At 48.0% G+C, this 15,489-nt stretch overlaps 2 protein-coding genes across 3 annotated transcripts in view; both read right to left on the reverse strand.

Annotated features, from left to right (window-relative positions):
• Positions 1 to 1,228: 1,228 nt before the first annotated feature.
• On the reverse strand, positions 1,229 to 10,685 carry isy1 (ISY1 splicing factor homolog). The gene is made up of 11 exons (XM_079682230.1): positions 10,450 to 10,685; positions 9,743 to 9,765; positions 9,603 to 9,654; positions 9,237 to 9,302; positions 9,024 to 9,066; positions 8,726 to 8,838; positions 7,853 to 7,970; positions 6,140 to 6,262; positions 5,957 to 6,069; positions 3,821 to 3,910; positions 1,229 to 1,606 (listed from the first exon to the last, which is right to left on the reverse strand). Exons 1-11 carry the CDS (start codon positions 10,450 to 10,452, stop codon positions 1,499 to 1,501), a joined length of 852 nt encoding a protein of 283 aa, XP_079538356.1. The 5' UTR covers positions 10,453 to 10,685; the 3' UTR covers positions 1,229 to 1,498.
• A 3,942-nt stretch (positions 10,686 to 14,627) lies between these two features.
• Positions 14,628 to 15,489, reverse strand: part of LOC307039816 (RNA-binding protein 39-like) — a 15,447-nt gene continuing 14,585 nt past the window's right edge. For both annotated transcript variants that reach the window (XM_079682228.1, XM_079682227.1), the window contains exon 15: positions 14,628 to 14,985. In XM_079682228.1, the coding sequence (XP_079538354.1) occupies positions 14,882 to 14,985 (104 nt within the window). In that variant the 3' untranslated portion in view covers positions 14,628 to 14,881. The remainder of the gene's footprint in view (positions 14,986 to 15,489) is intronic.

The raw sequence follows: 15,489 nt of genomic DNA on the forward strand, positions 1-15,489 counted from the left end.
CAGAGCCTCAGCTCCATGAGGGAGTTATACGAGACGTGAGGAGAGGAACAGAGCCTCAGCTCCATGAGGGAGTTATACGAGACGTCAGGAGAGGAACAGAGCCTCAGCTCCATGAGGGAGTTATACGAGACGTCAGGAGAGGAACAGAGCCTCAGCTTCATGAGGGAGTTATACGAGACGTGAGGAGAGGAACAGAGCCTCAGCTCCATGAGGGAGTGATACGAGACGTGAGGAGAGGAACAGAGCCTCAGCTCCATGAGGGAGTGATACGAGACGTGAGGAGAGGAACAGAGCCTCAGCTCCATGAGGGAGTTATACGAGACGTGAGGAGAGGAACAGAGCCTCAGCTCCATGAGGGAGTTATACGAGACGTGAGGAGAGGAACAGAGCCTCAGCTCCATGAGGGAGTTATACGAGACGTGAGGAGAGGAACAGAGTCTCAGCTCCATGAGGGAGTTATACGAGACGTCAGGAGAGGAACAGAGCCTCAGCTCCATGAGGGAGTTATACGAGACGTGAGGAGAGGAACAGAGCCTCAGCTCCATGAGGGAGTTATACGAGACGTGAGGAGAGGAACAGAGCCTCAGCTCCATGAGGGAGTTATACGAGACGTGAGGAGAGGAACAGAGCCTCAGCTCCATGAGGGAGTTATACGAGACGTCAGGAGAGGAACAGAGCCTCAGCTCCATGAGGGAGTTATACGAGACGTGAGGAGAGGAACAGAGCCTCAGCTCCATGAGGGAGTTATACGAGACGTCAGGAGAGGAACAGAGCCTCAGCTCCATGAGGGAGTTATACGAGACGTGAGGAGAGGAACAGAGCCTCAGCTCCATGAGGGAGTTATACGAGACGTCAGGAGAGGAACAGAGCCTCAGCTCCATGAGGGAGTTATACGAGACGTCAGGAGAGGAACAGAGCCTCAGCTCCATGAGGGAGTTATACGAGACGTGAGGAGAGGAACAGAGCCTCAGCTCCATGAGGGAGTTATACGAGACGTCAGGAGAGGAACAGAGCCTCAGCTCCATGAGGGAGTTATACGAGACGTCAGGAGAGGAACAGAGCCTCAGCTCCATGAGGGAGTTATACGAGACGTCAGGAGAGGAACAGAGCCTCAGCTCCATGAGGGAGTTATACGAGACGTGAGGAGAGGAACAGAGCCTCAGCTCCATGAGGGAGTTTTGATTGAGTTTCTAATCTGGAGAACACAGAACAAATCGACCAGACGACATGATCTGAAAAACGCTTTTAATGAGAAATAGGACCAAAAAAAACAAAAAACAGGTATTTACATCTACAGAGAGACAGACGGGTCGAAGAGAGACAGACGGGTCAATGAGAGACAGACGGGTCAATGAGAGACAGACGGGTCACAGAGAGACAGACGGGTCAGAGAGACAGACGGGTCACAGAGAGACAGACGGGTCACAGAGAGACAGACGGGTCACAGAGAGACAGACGGGTCACAGAGAGACAGACGGGTCACAGAGAGACAGACGGGTCACACGCCCAGCAGCGTCCTGGCTGTCTGACTCTGAGCCTGAAGAGTCTCGCTGGCGTAACGCTGCAACAACTCCATCTTCTTCCTCCTGACCAGAGCCTCCTCCACCTGAGAGACAGACAGGTGAGAGACAGACAGAGAGACAGGAGAGAGACAGACAGGGAGAGAGACAGACAGGGAGAGAGAGACAGGTGAGAGAGGGACAGAGAGAGAGACAGACAGGTGAGAGACATACAGGGAGAGAGAGACAGATGAGAGAGGGACAGGGAGAGAGAGAGACAGACAGGAGAGAGACAGACAGGGAGAGAGAGACAGGTGAGAGAGGGACAGAGAGAGAGACAGACAGGAGAGAGACAGACAGGGAGAGAGAGACAGGTGAGAGAGGGACAGAGAGAGAGACAGACAGGTGAGAGACATACAGGGAGAGAGAGACAGATGAGAGAGGGACAGGGAGAGAGAGAGACAGACAGGAGAGAGACATACAGGAGAGAGACATACAGGGAGAGAGAGACAGATGAGAGAGGGACAGGGAGAGAGAGAGACAGACAGGAGAGAGACATACAGGGAGAGAGACATGCAGGGAGAGAGAGACAGATGAGAAAGGGACAGGGAGAGAGAGAGACAGACAGGAGAGAGACATACAGGGAGAGAGAGAGACAGGTGAGAGAGGGACAGGGAGAGAGAGAGACAGACAGGAGAGAGACAGACAGGGAGAGAGAGACAGATGAGAGAGGGACAGGGAGAGAGAGAGACATACAGGGAGAGAGAGACAGATGAGAGAGGGACAGGGAGAGAGAGAGACAGACAGGAGAGACAGACAGGGAGAGAGAGACAGGTGAGAGAGAGAGACAGACAGGTGAGAGACATACAGGGAGAGAGAGACAGGTGAGAGAGGGACAGGGAGAGAGAGAGACAGACAGGTGAGAGACATACAGGGAGAGAGAGACAGATGAGAGACATACAGGGAGAGAGAGACAGATGAGAGAGAGACAGACAGGAGAGAGACAGACAGGGAGAGAGAGACAGGTGAGAGAGGGACAGAGAGAGAGACAGACAGGTGACAGACATACAGGGAGAGAGAGACAGATGAGAGAGGGACAGGGAGAGAGAGAGACAGACAGGAGAGAGACAGACAGGGAGAGAGAGAGACAGGTGAGAGAGGGACAGAGAAAGAGACAGACAGGTGAGAGACATACAGGGAGAGAGAGACAGATGAGAGAGGGACAGGGAGAGAGAGAGACAGACAGGTGAGAGACATACAGGGAGAGAGAGACAGATGAGAGAGGGACAGGGAGAGAGAGAGACAGACAGGAGAGAGAGAGACAGGGAGAGAGAGACAGGGAGAGAGAGACAGGGAGAGAGAGACAGGTGAGAAAGGGACAGGGAGAGAGAGAGACAGACAGGAGAGAGACATACAGGGAGAGAGAGACAGATGAGAGAGGGACAGGGAGAGAGAGAGACAGACAGGAGAGAGACATACAGGGAGAGAGAGACAGATGAGAGAGGGACAGGGAGAGAGAGAGACAGACAGGAGAGAGACAGACAGGGAGAGAGAGACAGATGAGAGAGGGACAGGGAGAGAGAGAGACAGACAGGAGAGAGACATACAGGGAGAGAGAGAGACAGACAGGGAGAGAGAGACAGGTGAGAGAGGGACAGGGAGAGAGAGAGACAGACAGGTGAGAGACATACAGGGAGAGAGAGACAGGTGAGAGAGGGACAGGGAGAGAGAGAGACAGACAGGTGAGAGACATACAGGGAGAGAGAGAGACAGATGAGAGAGGGACAGGGAGAGAGAGAGACAGACAGGAGAGAGACAGACAGGGAGAGAGAGACAGGTGAGAGAGGGACAGAGAGAGGGACAGACAGGAGAGAGAGAGACAGGGAGAGAGAGACAGGTGAGAGAGGGACAGAGAGAGGGACAGACAGGAGAGAGAGAGACAGGGAGAGAGAGACAGGTGAGAGAGGGACAGAGAGAGGGACAGACAGGAGAGAGAGAGACAGACAGGGAGAGAGAGACAGGTGAGAGAGGGACAGAGAGAGGGACAGACAGGAGAGAGAGAGACAGACAGGAGAGAGACAGACAGGGAGAGAGAGACAGGTGAGAGAGGGACAGAGAGAGGGACAGAAAGGAGAGAGAGAGACAGGGAGAGAGAGACAGGTGAGAGAGGGACAGAGAGAGGGACAGACAGGAGAGAGAGAGACAGGGAGAGAGAGACAGGTGAGAGAGGGACAGAGAGAGGGACAGACAGACAGGTCATTATTAGTGGTGTAAAGTAACTAAGTATTTACTTTGGTTCTCTTTTGATATATTTGTCTCACCTCTTTCTGGGAGGGAACAGGTACGTGTGCCATGAAGGAGACCCCCCCCTCCTCCCCCTCCATCTCCTCCTGGCTCTCCTCCTCTTCAGGCTGCAAACAAACAAACAGGAAGTCACCTCAACAACAACAACAACCTCAAGTATCCACAGACCGACACTCAGCAGGTACACACTTATTTATATATTTAAGATAATAAATGTAATCAATATATGTATTATATTGATTACACATTCTACTTTGATAAACCCTGCCACGTGTGTACCTGTGTGTGTACCTGTGTGTGTACCTGCGTGTGTGTACCTGTGTGTGTACCTGCGTGTGTACCTGCGTGTGTACCTGCGTGTGTGTACCTGTGTGTGTACCTGCGTGTGTACCTGCGTGTGTACCTGCGTGTGTACCTGCGTGTGTGTACCTGTGTGTGTACCTGCGTGTGTACCTGCGTGTGTACCTGCGTGTGTACCTGCGTGTGTACCTGCGCGTGTGTACCTGCGTGTGTGTACCTGCGTGTGTACCTGCGTGTGTACCTGCGTGTGTACCTGCGTGTGTGTACCTGCGTGTGTGTACCTGCGTGTGTACCTGCGTGTGTACCTGCGTGTGTACCTGCGTGTGTGTACCTGCGTGTGTGTACCTGCGTGTGTACCTGCGTGTGTGTACCTGCGCGTGTACCTGCGTGTGTGTACCTGCGTGTGTGTGTACCTGCGTGTGTGTGTACCTGCGTGTGTACCTGCGTGTGTACCTGCGTGTGTCTACCTGCGTGTGTCTACCTGCGTGTGTGTACCTGCGTGTGTACCTGCGTGTGTACCTGCGTGTGTCTACCTGCGTGTGTGTACCTGCGTGTGTACCTGCGTGTGTCTACCTGCGTGTGTCTACCTGCGTGTGTGTACCTGCGTGTGTGTACCTGCGTGTGTGTACCTGCGTGTGTGTACCTGCGTGTGTACCTGCGTGTGTACCTGCGTGTGTGTACCTGCGTGTGTGTACCTGCGTGTGTACCTGCGTGTGTACCTGCGTGTGTACCTGCGTGTGTGTACCTGCGTGTGTGTACCTGCGTGTGTGTGTACCTGCGTGTGTGTACCTGCGTGTGTGTACCTGCGTGTGTGTACCTGCGTGTGTGTACCTGCGTGTGTGTACCTGCGTGTGTACCTGCGTGTGTACCTGCGTGTGTACCTGCGTGTGTGTACCTGCGTGTGTACCTGCGTGTGTACCTGCGTGTGTACCTGCGTGTGTGTACCTGCGTGTGTACCTGCGTGTGTGTACCTGTGTGTGTACCTGCGTGTGTACCTGTGTGTGTGTACCTGTGTGTGTGTACCTGTGTGTGTGTACCTGCGTGTGTACCTGCGTGTGTACCTGCGTGTGTGTACCTGCGTGTGTGTACCTGCGTGTGTGTACCTGCGTGTGTGTACCTGCGTGTGTGTACCTGCGTGTGTGTACCTGTGTGTGTACCTGCGTGTGTACCTGCGTGTGTACCTGCGTGTGTGTACCTGCGTGTGTGTACCTGCGTGTGTACCTGCGTGTGTGTACCTGTGTGTGTACCTGCGTGTGTGTACCTGCGTGTGTACCTGTGTGTGTACCTGCGTGTGTGTACCTGCGTGTGTACCTGTGTGTGTACCTGTGTGTGTGTACCTGTGTGTGTGTACCTGTGTGTGTGTACCTGCGTGTGTACCTGCGTGTGTACCTGCGTGTGTGTACCTGCGTGTGTGTACCTGCGTGTGTGTACCTGTGTGTGTACCTGCGTGTGTACCTGCGTGTGTACCTGCGTGTGTACCTGCGTGTGTGTACCTGCGTGTGTGTACCTGCGTGTGTGTACCTGTGTGTGTACCTGCGTGTGTGTACCTGCGTGTGTACCTGTGTGTGTACCTGCGTGTGTGTACCTGTGTGTGTACCTGCGTGTGTACCTGTGTGTGTACCTGCGTGTGTGTACCTGCGTGTGTACCTGTGTGTGTACCTGCGTGTGTACCTGTGTGTGTACCTGTGTGTGTACCTGCGTGTGTACCTGCGTGTGTACCTGTGTGTGTGTACCTGTGTGTGTACCTGTGTGTGTGACTGTGTGTGTACCTGTGTGTGTACCTGTGTGTGTACCCTGTGAATGCTCATCTACACTTCATTGATTGTAATCTTTATGTAACGCTGGGCCTTCACCTCCTCTTTATGAGCGTTGTAGATGCTCTCCTCCTCCTCTTCCTCCGGCTGTTTGTCTCCAGAGAGACGGGACTCCTTCTCCTTCCTCCACTTCAGCACCGCCTCCTGCACAGCTGCACAACACAAACAATATAAACACACAACCCAAACATCCGATGATTGACCGTGTGATAGTATTCAGACCTTGCTTCTCGTACTGCGCCTCCAGAGGCAGCAGGACTCCATCGTCTTCGTCTCTGTATCCGTAATATTCTGCGTCGACCTCCTTCATCAGCTCCGCCCTCGACTTCCTCATCGCCGGAGCGGCTGAGGGTCACATGATCAGAGAGGGTTAGAGAAGTCTCCCTGGTCTCCGGTTTGAGCTTGAACCTCAGGATCCATGTATCTGTGATCCTCTCCAGAATGGAAGGAGTCATCACATACAGAGCATCAACTAGTTCCTGAACAGTGTCCTTCACATGCTGATATCCAAGAGAGGGAGTTCCACAGTCCCAAGATGGAGGAATAGAAAGCAGTATTCAATGTTTACTTCAGATTAGCTCCACGTCAGAAATGAGCATGCTTGTCATTAGGGGTGTAACGGTTCACAAACATTTCGGTTCGGTACGTACCTCGGTTTTTTGGTCACGGTACGTTTTCGGTACAGCAGAATTTTTTTTCACAAAACATGTATATATTTTTTTAATTATTATTAAACTGTGAATATTCACTCAAATAAATACAAAATATAATAAAATGAACATTAAGGTGCAGCATTTTGATGAACTGAGATCATCTGTATCTGAACTGTACTGTACTCGTACCTAAGCAGCCAGTCTGACATTAGGACTTGCTTTTCATTGTATTTTCATGTTTTTTTAAAGAAAGATGAACTTGTCCACATTGCTTGCTGAAAGGGCAGATCCACTGGCACTAACAATGTCTCCTGCTGTGGAGAACACCCTCTCTAGGGACAGAGGTAGCAGATACAGCCAGGTAGCTCTTTGCTAACAAGGCAACATAAGGATATTTGGCGTTTGTAATAGCTTTGGCTCGGTCTGAACTTGTTGCGAGTGGTGGAGGCTTAAATGCTAGCAGGAGCTGGGTTTGCACTTCAGTCTTTTTTCTTTTGGTACCGGTGATATTCACGTTCGGGTGATGCCTTTTCAAATGAGTGTGAAAGTTTGATGTATTGCCAGCAGCGTAACCAGTTTTATTTGACCAATGCCGACAAACAGCTTTGGTTCGGTCCACCTGTCTTTGTCCGTCATCCTTGTACGTAACTGCGAAACCAAAATGTTCCCAAACCGGAGACCTCAATGATGCTGGAGGATTCTCGAGCTCAACTTTATCTGCGTTCACCATTTCGACAGTTCCTTAAATTACTGACTACATTTGAACGCATCCCTGTGACCAGCTCTCATAGTATGCCTCTCGTCCAATGAAATGACTTGCTCGCTCTATGACGCGTTGAACCCAATGTGAGCAAATTACTCTGAATGCTGCGACGCAGCACCTGAGATAACTTCCAAGAAGTTGTTCACGTTCTCAATTTTTTACGTTTAACGTTATATTTGTTCCGTACACTTCGGTACACACGTGTACCGAACCGAAGGGCCCGTACCGAATAATTTCGGTACGGGCACGTGTACCGTTACACCCCTACTTGTCACATGTATCTCCATAGAGGCTGAATCATCATGTTAATCACATAGCTATCACATGCCTCAAACAGTCCTGATGCTCTTCTAGGTAATCACACATCCTGTCATGTTCACAGTTACAGTTGATACCTCTGTTAGCATGTGGAGCTCATGTTGGAAGAGGACATTCAGGATTTTCCCAACAGAGAGCCAATCAGACGACAGCACAGTGATGACGACGGATGATAACAGGAAGTAAAGACAGTTTACGTACGCTCCTTCTCGAACAGCTCTCGGACTCCGGGCAGGTCTCTGGCTGCTCCGAAGTATTTATATCCTCGATTTCCTGGAACCGCCTTCCCCTCGTGATCCAGCATCCTGGGCCCGACTCGCTGGAACACAGAGACGCACCTCAAACCTCATCATCTTACCTCTGGAGACACCCCGCCCCACCTTGAGCAACACAGAACCTCAGAAACACGTATGGAGTGCTTCACAAACATGTTCCCTAACTTACAGGAGTCTTAAGCTCCCAGTGCAAACTTAGTAAGTTGGTTAGTGGTTCTACTGGTTCTGGATGGTTACTGGTTCTGGATGGTTACTGGTTCTGGATGGTTAGTGGTTCTACTGGTTCTGGATGGTTACTGGTTCTGGATGGTTACTGGTTCTGGATGGTTACTGGTTCTGGATGGTTAGTGGTTCTACTGGTTCTGGATGGTTACTGGTTCTGGATGGTTAGTGGTTCTACTGGTTCTGGATGGTTAGTGGTTCGACTGGTTCTGGATGGTTACTGGTTCTGGATGGTTACTAGTTCTGGATGGTTCTGGATGGTTACTGGTTCTGGATGGTTTCTGGATGGTTACTGGTTCTGGATGGTTTCTGGATGGTTACTGGTTCTGGATGGTTTCTGGATGGTTACTGGTTCTGGATGGTTACTGGTTCTGGATGGTTCTGGATGGTTACTGGTTCTGGATGGTTACTGGTTCTGGATGGTTACTAGTTCTGGATGGTTCTGGATGTTTACTGGTTCTGGATGACTACTGGTTCTGGATGGTTAGTGGTTCTGGATGGCTACTGGTTCTGGATGGTTAGTAGTTCTACTGGTTCTGGATGGTTAGTAGTTCTACTGGTTCTGGATGGTACTCACTGCGTAGTCCGGGCCTCCCAGCTCTTTGATCCTGACCTCCCAGTGACCTTTCTCTCTCAGCAGCTTGTTGATCTCATCGTTCAGATCCCGAATCTTAAACTCACCGAGACCAGCTGCAGACAGACAGGTCAGAGAGAGAGACAGGTAGGTCAGACGGACAGGTCAGAGAGACAGACAGGTCAGAGAGATGGACAGGTAGGTCAGACGGACAGGTCAGAGAGATGGACAGACAGGCAGACATGGTTTCCATGTTGACCGTTAGTGGTCATGGTAACAACAGGCTGATTCACACACTCACCGTTCTGGATCTGAGCCACTTTCTTAGAGATCTCACTGATGATCTGAAACACACACACACAGTTGGTAGTGGGACAAAGCTTTTCTCTGATAAACAAACAGCCAATCCTCTTCTTTAAGGCAACAGGAGCTGAGGCTCATGGGAGATGTGGTGTGCATTTGTCATAGAAAGCTGTTTGATTGGCCGACAGAGCAGGAAGTGGATAATGTTTACCTGTCGTCTCCATTTCTCAGCTTTAGGAAGCTCATTGCACTCTGACGCCAGGAAGGGCCTCCTCTCCTGCAGACAGGGCAGACAGGTATAACCATCAGACAGGTGAGAGACATGTGAGACAGTTAGACATGATCAGACAGGTAAATAATAAAAACCACAAGCGGCCGTACACATGCGTAACGATAGATCTGCACTAAACTTAAATCCGTCTCCATATTTGCGTAGACTTATATTTCAACTCTGGCCACCATTGGTGCTTTTAAAAATGCGCCTCAAAATTGAGCTTGCATTAAACGCTGCATGTGTACGACCCCTCATGTTAGGGAACAGGAAGTAGAAGAGGAAGAACAGGAAGTGGAACCGAACCTTCACTTTCCCCTCCTCCAGCTGAGCCTGTCTGAACCGAGCAAGAGCCGTCCTGAGACACACAGAGATCAGGTTAGAATCAGCAGGGATTTAATGTGAATAGACAGAAGAGAAATGACATATATATAGAATAAACTCACATGGCCTTCTCCGCGTTTCTTGCCTGTGGAAAAAAAAATACAATCAATACATAAATAACATCAAAGAAAACATTAAATTATTATTATTATTATTAAATCAATAAAGATATAGCAATATTATTAAAGCAATATGACAAATGAATGACACCAATATTATTACAAATTCAATTAAATCTTGCTATTATAGTTAAAAGGTGGACTGCAGCTCACACACACATATTATAATAATATATTTATATATATTACAGCATGAGGGAAGGACACACAAGAACACAACAAAGTGAGGAAAATAACATAACATTGTAAGTATGATTACATTGAAATGAAAGTCTTTGTTGTGCAAAGGGTTAGTCCCTAGAGGCGACAGCACACTCTTTTACCCACATTAATTCACATTAGGCCTATTTACAAAATAAATAACGGTCTGTATTCACATGTATCTCTATGTATTTAAATCTCTGGGTATGTGTTACTTAGCGGGCCTGAAAAGAGCCTCCCGTCACATCATGTCTTTAATATAATCCCTCATTATTATTCATAGTGCAGAGTTTGTTACACTTTAATCCCTGAATGTTTTCTAACTTTAAATGATCCGCCTGTTGAAGCTAACATGCTAGCTAACAGGTTAGCATGCTAACTAGCCGCTACATGTGTTTATGCTCTTTATGAATTCTTTAAAACATATAAAGTGTATTCCTGCTGCTCACCATCTCTGCTGCGGCTCTTTGGGGTTATACCAGAAGGAAATAAAGTGTATAATAGAAAGTTTTCCTGAGGAGAACACTGAAGAGACGATTCAAACACGCCAAAAAACAAACAGGAAGTTTCACTTTTGCTTCCGGTGTCCTCACGTCATACGTTTTTGGCTTGAAACTGCTGCCACCTAGCGGTAGTGATGGCAGTTTGACACTGAAGCTTCGATACGTGTGTGCGTCACGCACACACCTTTCTACAGACAGAGGCTTCTCAATACTCAAATTTCCCCTACTCGACTCCTCGATCCTCCGGTAGTGACCCGGAAATGAATTTCAGCGCGCCATTTTGAAGGACAACTCATTTCTCTAAATGCACTTCGAGGACCGAGCATCGAGCATCGAGGAGCCTCTCTGGAGGAGCTCTAACCGAGGAGACACTGATGGGTCCTCCACGGCTCCTCCACGGATGCATTTCTGGGAACGGTGGACGCTGGACGCACGGCCGGACTTATCTCAGCCAATGACAGCTCTGCATGCATCCCCTGGATATTATATTAGTAACTGCTTTCATCGCAACGCGATGTTTACAGTGAGAACAGCTGTGAGGTCTGTGCAGAAAGCAGAGCAGTGTGTACAATATATATCACTCAGTATAACAGGCCTACTACATTACTTTCTGTATTTGTATGCTTTAGTTTAGTAGATATCTTCAAACAAAGAGTCGATATTTTTCTAAGACCATTTAGTGATTCACATAATAAAATACACAACGGCTGTAGTCTGATTATGCTTTAGGATCAGTAGGTGTGTGTGGTACAGTGTGTAGGTGTTTGAGACCTCAGAAATCGGGAGCATTTCAAAACCGGGGGGGAATGCGGGAGAAATACGACCCCGGAGGAAACCGGGAGAGGGCAGTCAAATCTTCGGGAGTCTCCCGCGAAAATCGGGAGGGTTGGCAGTGGAACAGTGTGTAGGTGTGTGTGTGGTACAGTGTGTAGGTGTGTGTGTGGTACAGTGTGTAGGTGTGTGTGGTACAGTGTGTAGGTGTGTGTGGTACAGTGTGTAGGTGTGTGTGTGGTACAGTGTGTAGGTGTGTGTGGTACAGTGTGTAGGTGTGTGTGTGGTACAGTGTGTAGGTGTGTGTGGTACAGTGTGTAGGTGTGTGTGGTACATTGTGTAGGTGTGTGTGTGGTACAGTGTGTAGGTGTGTGTGGTACAGTGTGTAGGTGTGTGTGGTACAGTGTGTAGGTGTGTGTGGTACATTGTGTAGGTGTGTGTGTGGTACATTGTGTAGGTGTGTGTGGTACAGTGTGTAGGTGTGTGTGGTACAGTGTGTAGGTGTGTGTGGTACATTGAGTAGGTGTGTGTGTGTCGTACAGTGTGTAGGTGTGTGTGGTACAGTGTGTAGGTGTGTGTTGTACAGTGCGTAGATGTGGCGGACAGACGGGTCTCAGTTGGTTTGGTGTCCTATGCTTACTTTTAATACTTGTACAACTTTTGGCCCGTAATTTCAATTCCCCATTTCAGCGACCAGAGAGAGAGGGGGGGGATATATCCAGTCTCTGATTGTGAGAGTGCTCTCATACTTGTTTGATTCTGAAATTGTATATATTTATATAAATATATATGTGTGTGTTTATGTCCGCATCTGTAGCGTTATTGTCTCATTGTACCGCACTGTGAATGAATCAAAGTAAATATAAGTGGTCATGAACACATCTGTCCATCAGACAGAGGGCTGCTGTGCCTCCTGTCATCATTAATGGACGTCTCTTTCAAATGACCGCTCAGAGGAGAGGAGTTCTCATTACTCTAGCCGCCTGCTGCTTCCACTCCTCTCTCCTCGGTTCCCCCCCTCAGTCCTCCGCTCGCATCTCCTGTGGGCGGCACCTAGTCTCAAGGAGAGGAGTCGAGGATAGGAGTCGAGGAGGGGAAATTTGAGTATTGAGAAACCTCTACTGTCTACAGCCTGTCAGACTACAGGTTGGTTATGGCCAGCGCCATATAGATAGAATCAGTCTATACGGCGCTGGGGAGGTCCAGTGGTTCCTAAGCTAAAGGAGGTTATAAAGGAAGTTTGAAACCTCCTTTCCTTTCATCTGGAGAATTGGAACGGCACGGCATGGCCAGCAGCTTCGATTGAAGCCTTCCCCAACTCCGGGGACTTCAGGCCGGGGATTTTGGGCGGCAGTATACGCCGGGAAGTTGTTTGCGGCCTGCCAGTAAACCCAAAGCAGAAGAAGAAGAAGTGACGTCAGCGGCTTCATTTGCCTAATCCACCCCCAGGAACTAATGTCTGGTGTGAACGCGATCTGTACTTAGTTCATGAGAACTAAAGAGTTCTCAGGAACCTTTGTGGGAAAAGTACTTGGTGTGAAGTGTGAACGCGCCTTATAGTTGGCTAAAACCTCTGGATCGAGGTTGTGCTTTTTAAGAAGCGGTAGTTCTGAAGAACAACCAAAAAAACTTTTTTTCCCCCAAAATAAAATTTGACAACAATCAATTTCATTAATGTGAGACCCTAAAGATAAGTCATAAATCATTGTTGTGTTTTGTTCTACCTCGGGTAGGGGTATCTCACAATCTGAGGGCCCTTCCTGCTGGACTACTAGCTGCTGCAGATGACAGGAAGTTTCTAACGTATCTGACATTTGACAGATTGAACTTCACTTTATTGAACACCTTTTTGATGTGGGTTTTGAAACTGATGTTTGTGTCAATGTGTACTCCTAAGTACTTGTACATATATATTAAAGGTGGTCTGTGGCGCAGTGGGCTGTGCATTGGTGTTGGGATTAGGGGGTCACAGGTTCAAACCCCACTGCAGTCAGCATGTCGTTGTGTCCCTGAGACACTTCACCCCAAAGTGCTCCTGTGGGGATTGCCCTCAGTATTGAGTATGTAAGTCGCTTTGGATAAAAGCGACTAACAAGTAATGTAATGTAATACTCTGAGACAACCTGTAGTATCCTTCCAGAAAAGAAAACATCTTGTTCTGCAACAATGCTGTGGCCCTTGGAGAATAACATCTTTGAAATATTTGGTTGCAAACAATTGTTAAGCCAGGATGTAATATTCTCCAACACATCAGTGACCTTGGTAGCAGCCTCTTCTGCCATGAGTAAAAACAACTGTATCATCAGCATACATGAATACATCACATTGTCCACACACAGAAGGCAGATCATTGATGCACATGCCAAACAGGATTGGGCCCAATACAGAGCCCTGCGGTACGCCAGCTGACAGACATAACGCACGAGACTGTGTTCTCAATTTGAACACATTGGGAGCGGGATGAAAGATACTTTTTAAAGAGGTTGATGAATTCTATAGAAACATTTAAATTGAGGTTTTTTTGCAATACGATGTTCGACAGTGTCGAAAGCTTTCCGTAAATCAAGGAACACGGCCCCCACAACGTCCATTGATGCTTTCTCTACGAAGAAGCATGTCGCTGTTTCTTGTTGTTGAGTGATTAGCCCTGAATCCAAATTGCATTGGATGCAGTGGGGAGGAGCTGTTGTTGAGATGATAATAAATAAATTCCAGTTTTAGATAAAAAATAAATAATACCAGGAGTCTTTAATAAATATGAGATGAGCTGTCACATTATTCTCTATATTAATGGTTTGTTTGATTTGAGGCTGGATTATGATTTTCTGCAGTCTCTATTTTTAGAGAACGTATCAAGCAGCCGTGCTTCTAGTAATAATGTATATTGTTGTTTTTGTGCATGTTGTTAAATTATTTTGTTTGCAGTTAAAATATCAATAAAATAACTTATATTTTCACTCTTTTCATTGTTTTTATTATTAAAAATGTAATTATTATGATTCTGAGTAAACAGCTGTTCAGGGCCCCTGCGTCTTCTACCGCTCATCAGAGTCTGGTCGTGGAGGTAAAGCGACTGCAGCACCGCTCCGGTTTTCCGCCCATCTCAGTCTCCATCGCTCCCTCACTCGAGAAAAAGACCCCGAGACGTTTTAAACCCATCCAGAAAAAAATGTAAATAGTTTCACAGTTGTTTCTACGTTGATACGAGGCACTTGGTCAGTTGTATAACAAATTAAATAAGTGTAGTCAGAAAAAAAAAACTATCCATGAAAACCTTTTTAATCCTTGTCACTGAGCAGAATAAAATACAGCCAATCAGAACACAGTATTCTCAGGAAGAAGGACACGGCAGCTGTGACTTCAAAATAAAGTTTAATAAAAGGATTTTACAAAATGAAATGGTTGATTAGAAAACATTTAAATAATCAGCTGATCATCACAGCCGCAGCTCACAGAGCTCAATCATTGGACCACACTCTGAGTGACCACGCCCACATATGCTAATGAGAAGTAACAGGAAGTAAACAGGAAGGAAATAAACAAACAGCTTTCTCCGTGTCCACCAATAGGAGAGGAGGTTATAAAACAGTCCAATCAGAGAGCAGGGTCAGCGGCGGGGGGGCGGGGCTAGCAGGCGTGTGGCGTAGGCCGACTCTGGAAACAGCTGATGGTACGCAGAGAGCGGGATGAAGGAGGCAGTGATCAGCTGACCTGAAACACACACAACAAGCATCAAACACAATAATACAGAGCTGTAGTTCCTTTATAGCCCAACGTTAGCCACCTTTAGCTTAGCAGTGGTGACGTGAAGTCATGTGACCGTGCTGTAGTTCCTTTATAGCCCAACATTAGCCTCCTTTAGCTTAGCAGTGGTGACGTGAAGTCATGTGACCGTGCTGTAGTTCCTTTATAGCCCAACATTAGCCTCCTTTAGCTTAGCGGTGGTGACGTGAAGTCATGTGACCGTGCTGTAGTTCATTTATAGCCCAACGTTAGCCACCTTTAGCTTAGCAGTGGTGACGTGAAGTCATGTGACCGTGCTGTAGTTCATTTATAGCCCAACGTTAGCCACCTTTAGCTTAGCGGTGGTGACGTGAAGTCATGTGACCGCGCTGTAGTTCATTTATAGCCCAACGTTAGCCACCTTTAGCTTAGCGGTGGTGACGTGAAGTCATGTGACCGTGCTGTAGTTCCTTTATAGCCCAACGTTAGCCA

This window comes from Notothenia rossii, assembly GCF_949606895.1.
Source record: "Notothenia rossii genome assembly, chromosome: 5".
Classification (NCBI taxonomy): Eukaryota; Metazoa; Chordata; class Actinopteri; order Perciformes; family Nototheniidae; genus Notothenia; species Notothenia rossii.

Excerpts from the sequence above, each read along its gene's own strand:
- isy1 (XM_079682230.1), bottom strand. Across the intron at positions 7,971-8,725 it reads TGGGAGGCCCGGACTACGCA|CGAGTCGGGCCCAGGATGCT; the intron begins GTGAGTACCATC and ends TCTGTGTTCCAG. Across the intron at positions 1,607-3,820 it reads CTGTTCCCTCCCAGAAAGAG|GTGGAGGAGGCTCTGGTCAG; the intron begins GTGAGACAAATA and ends TCTGTCTCTCAG.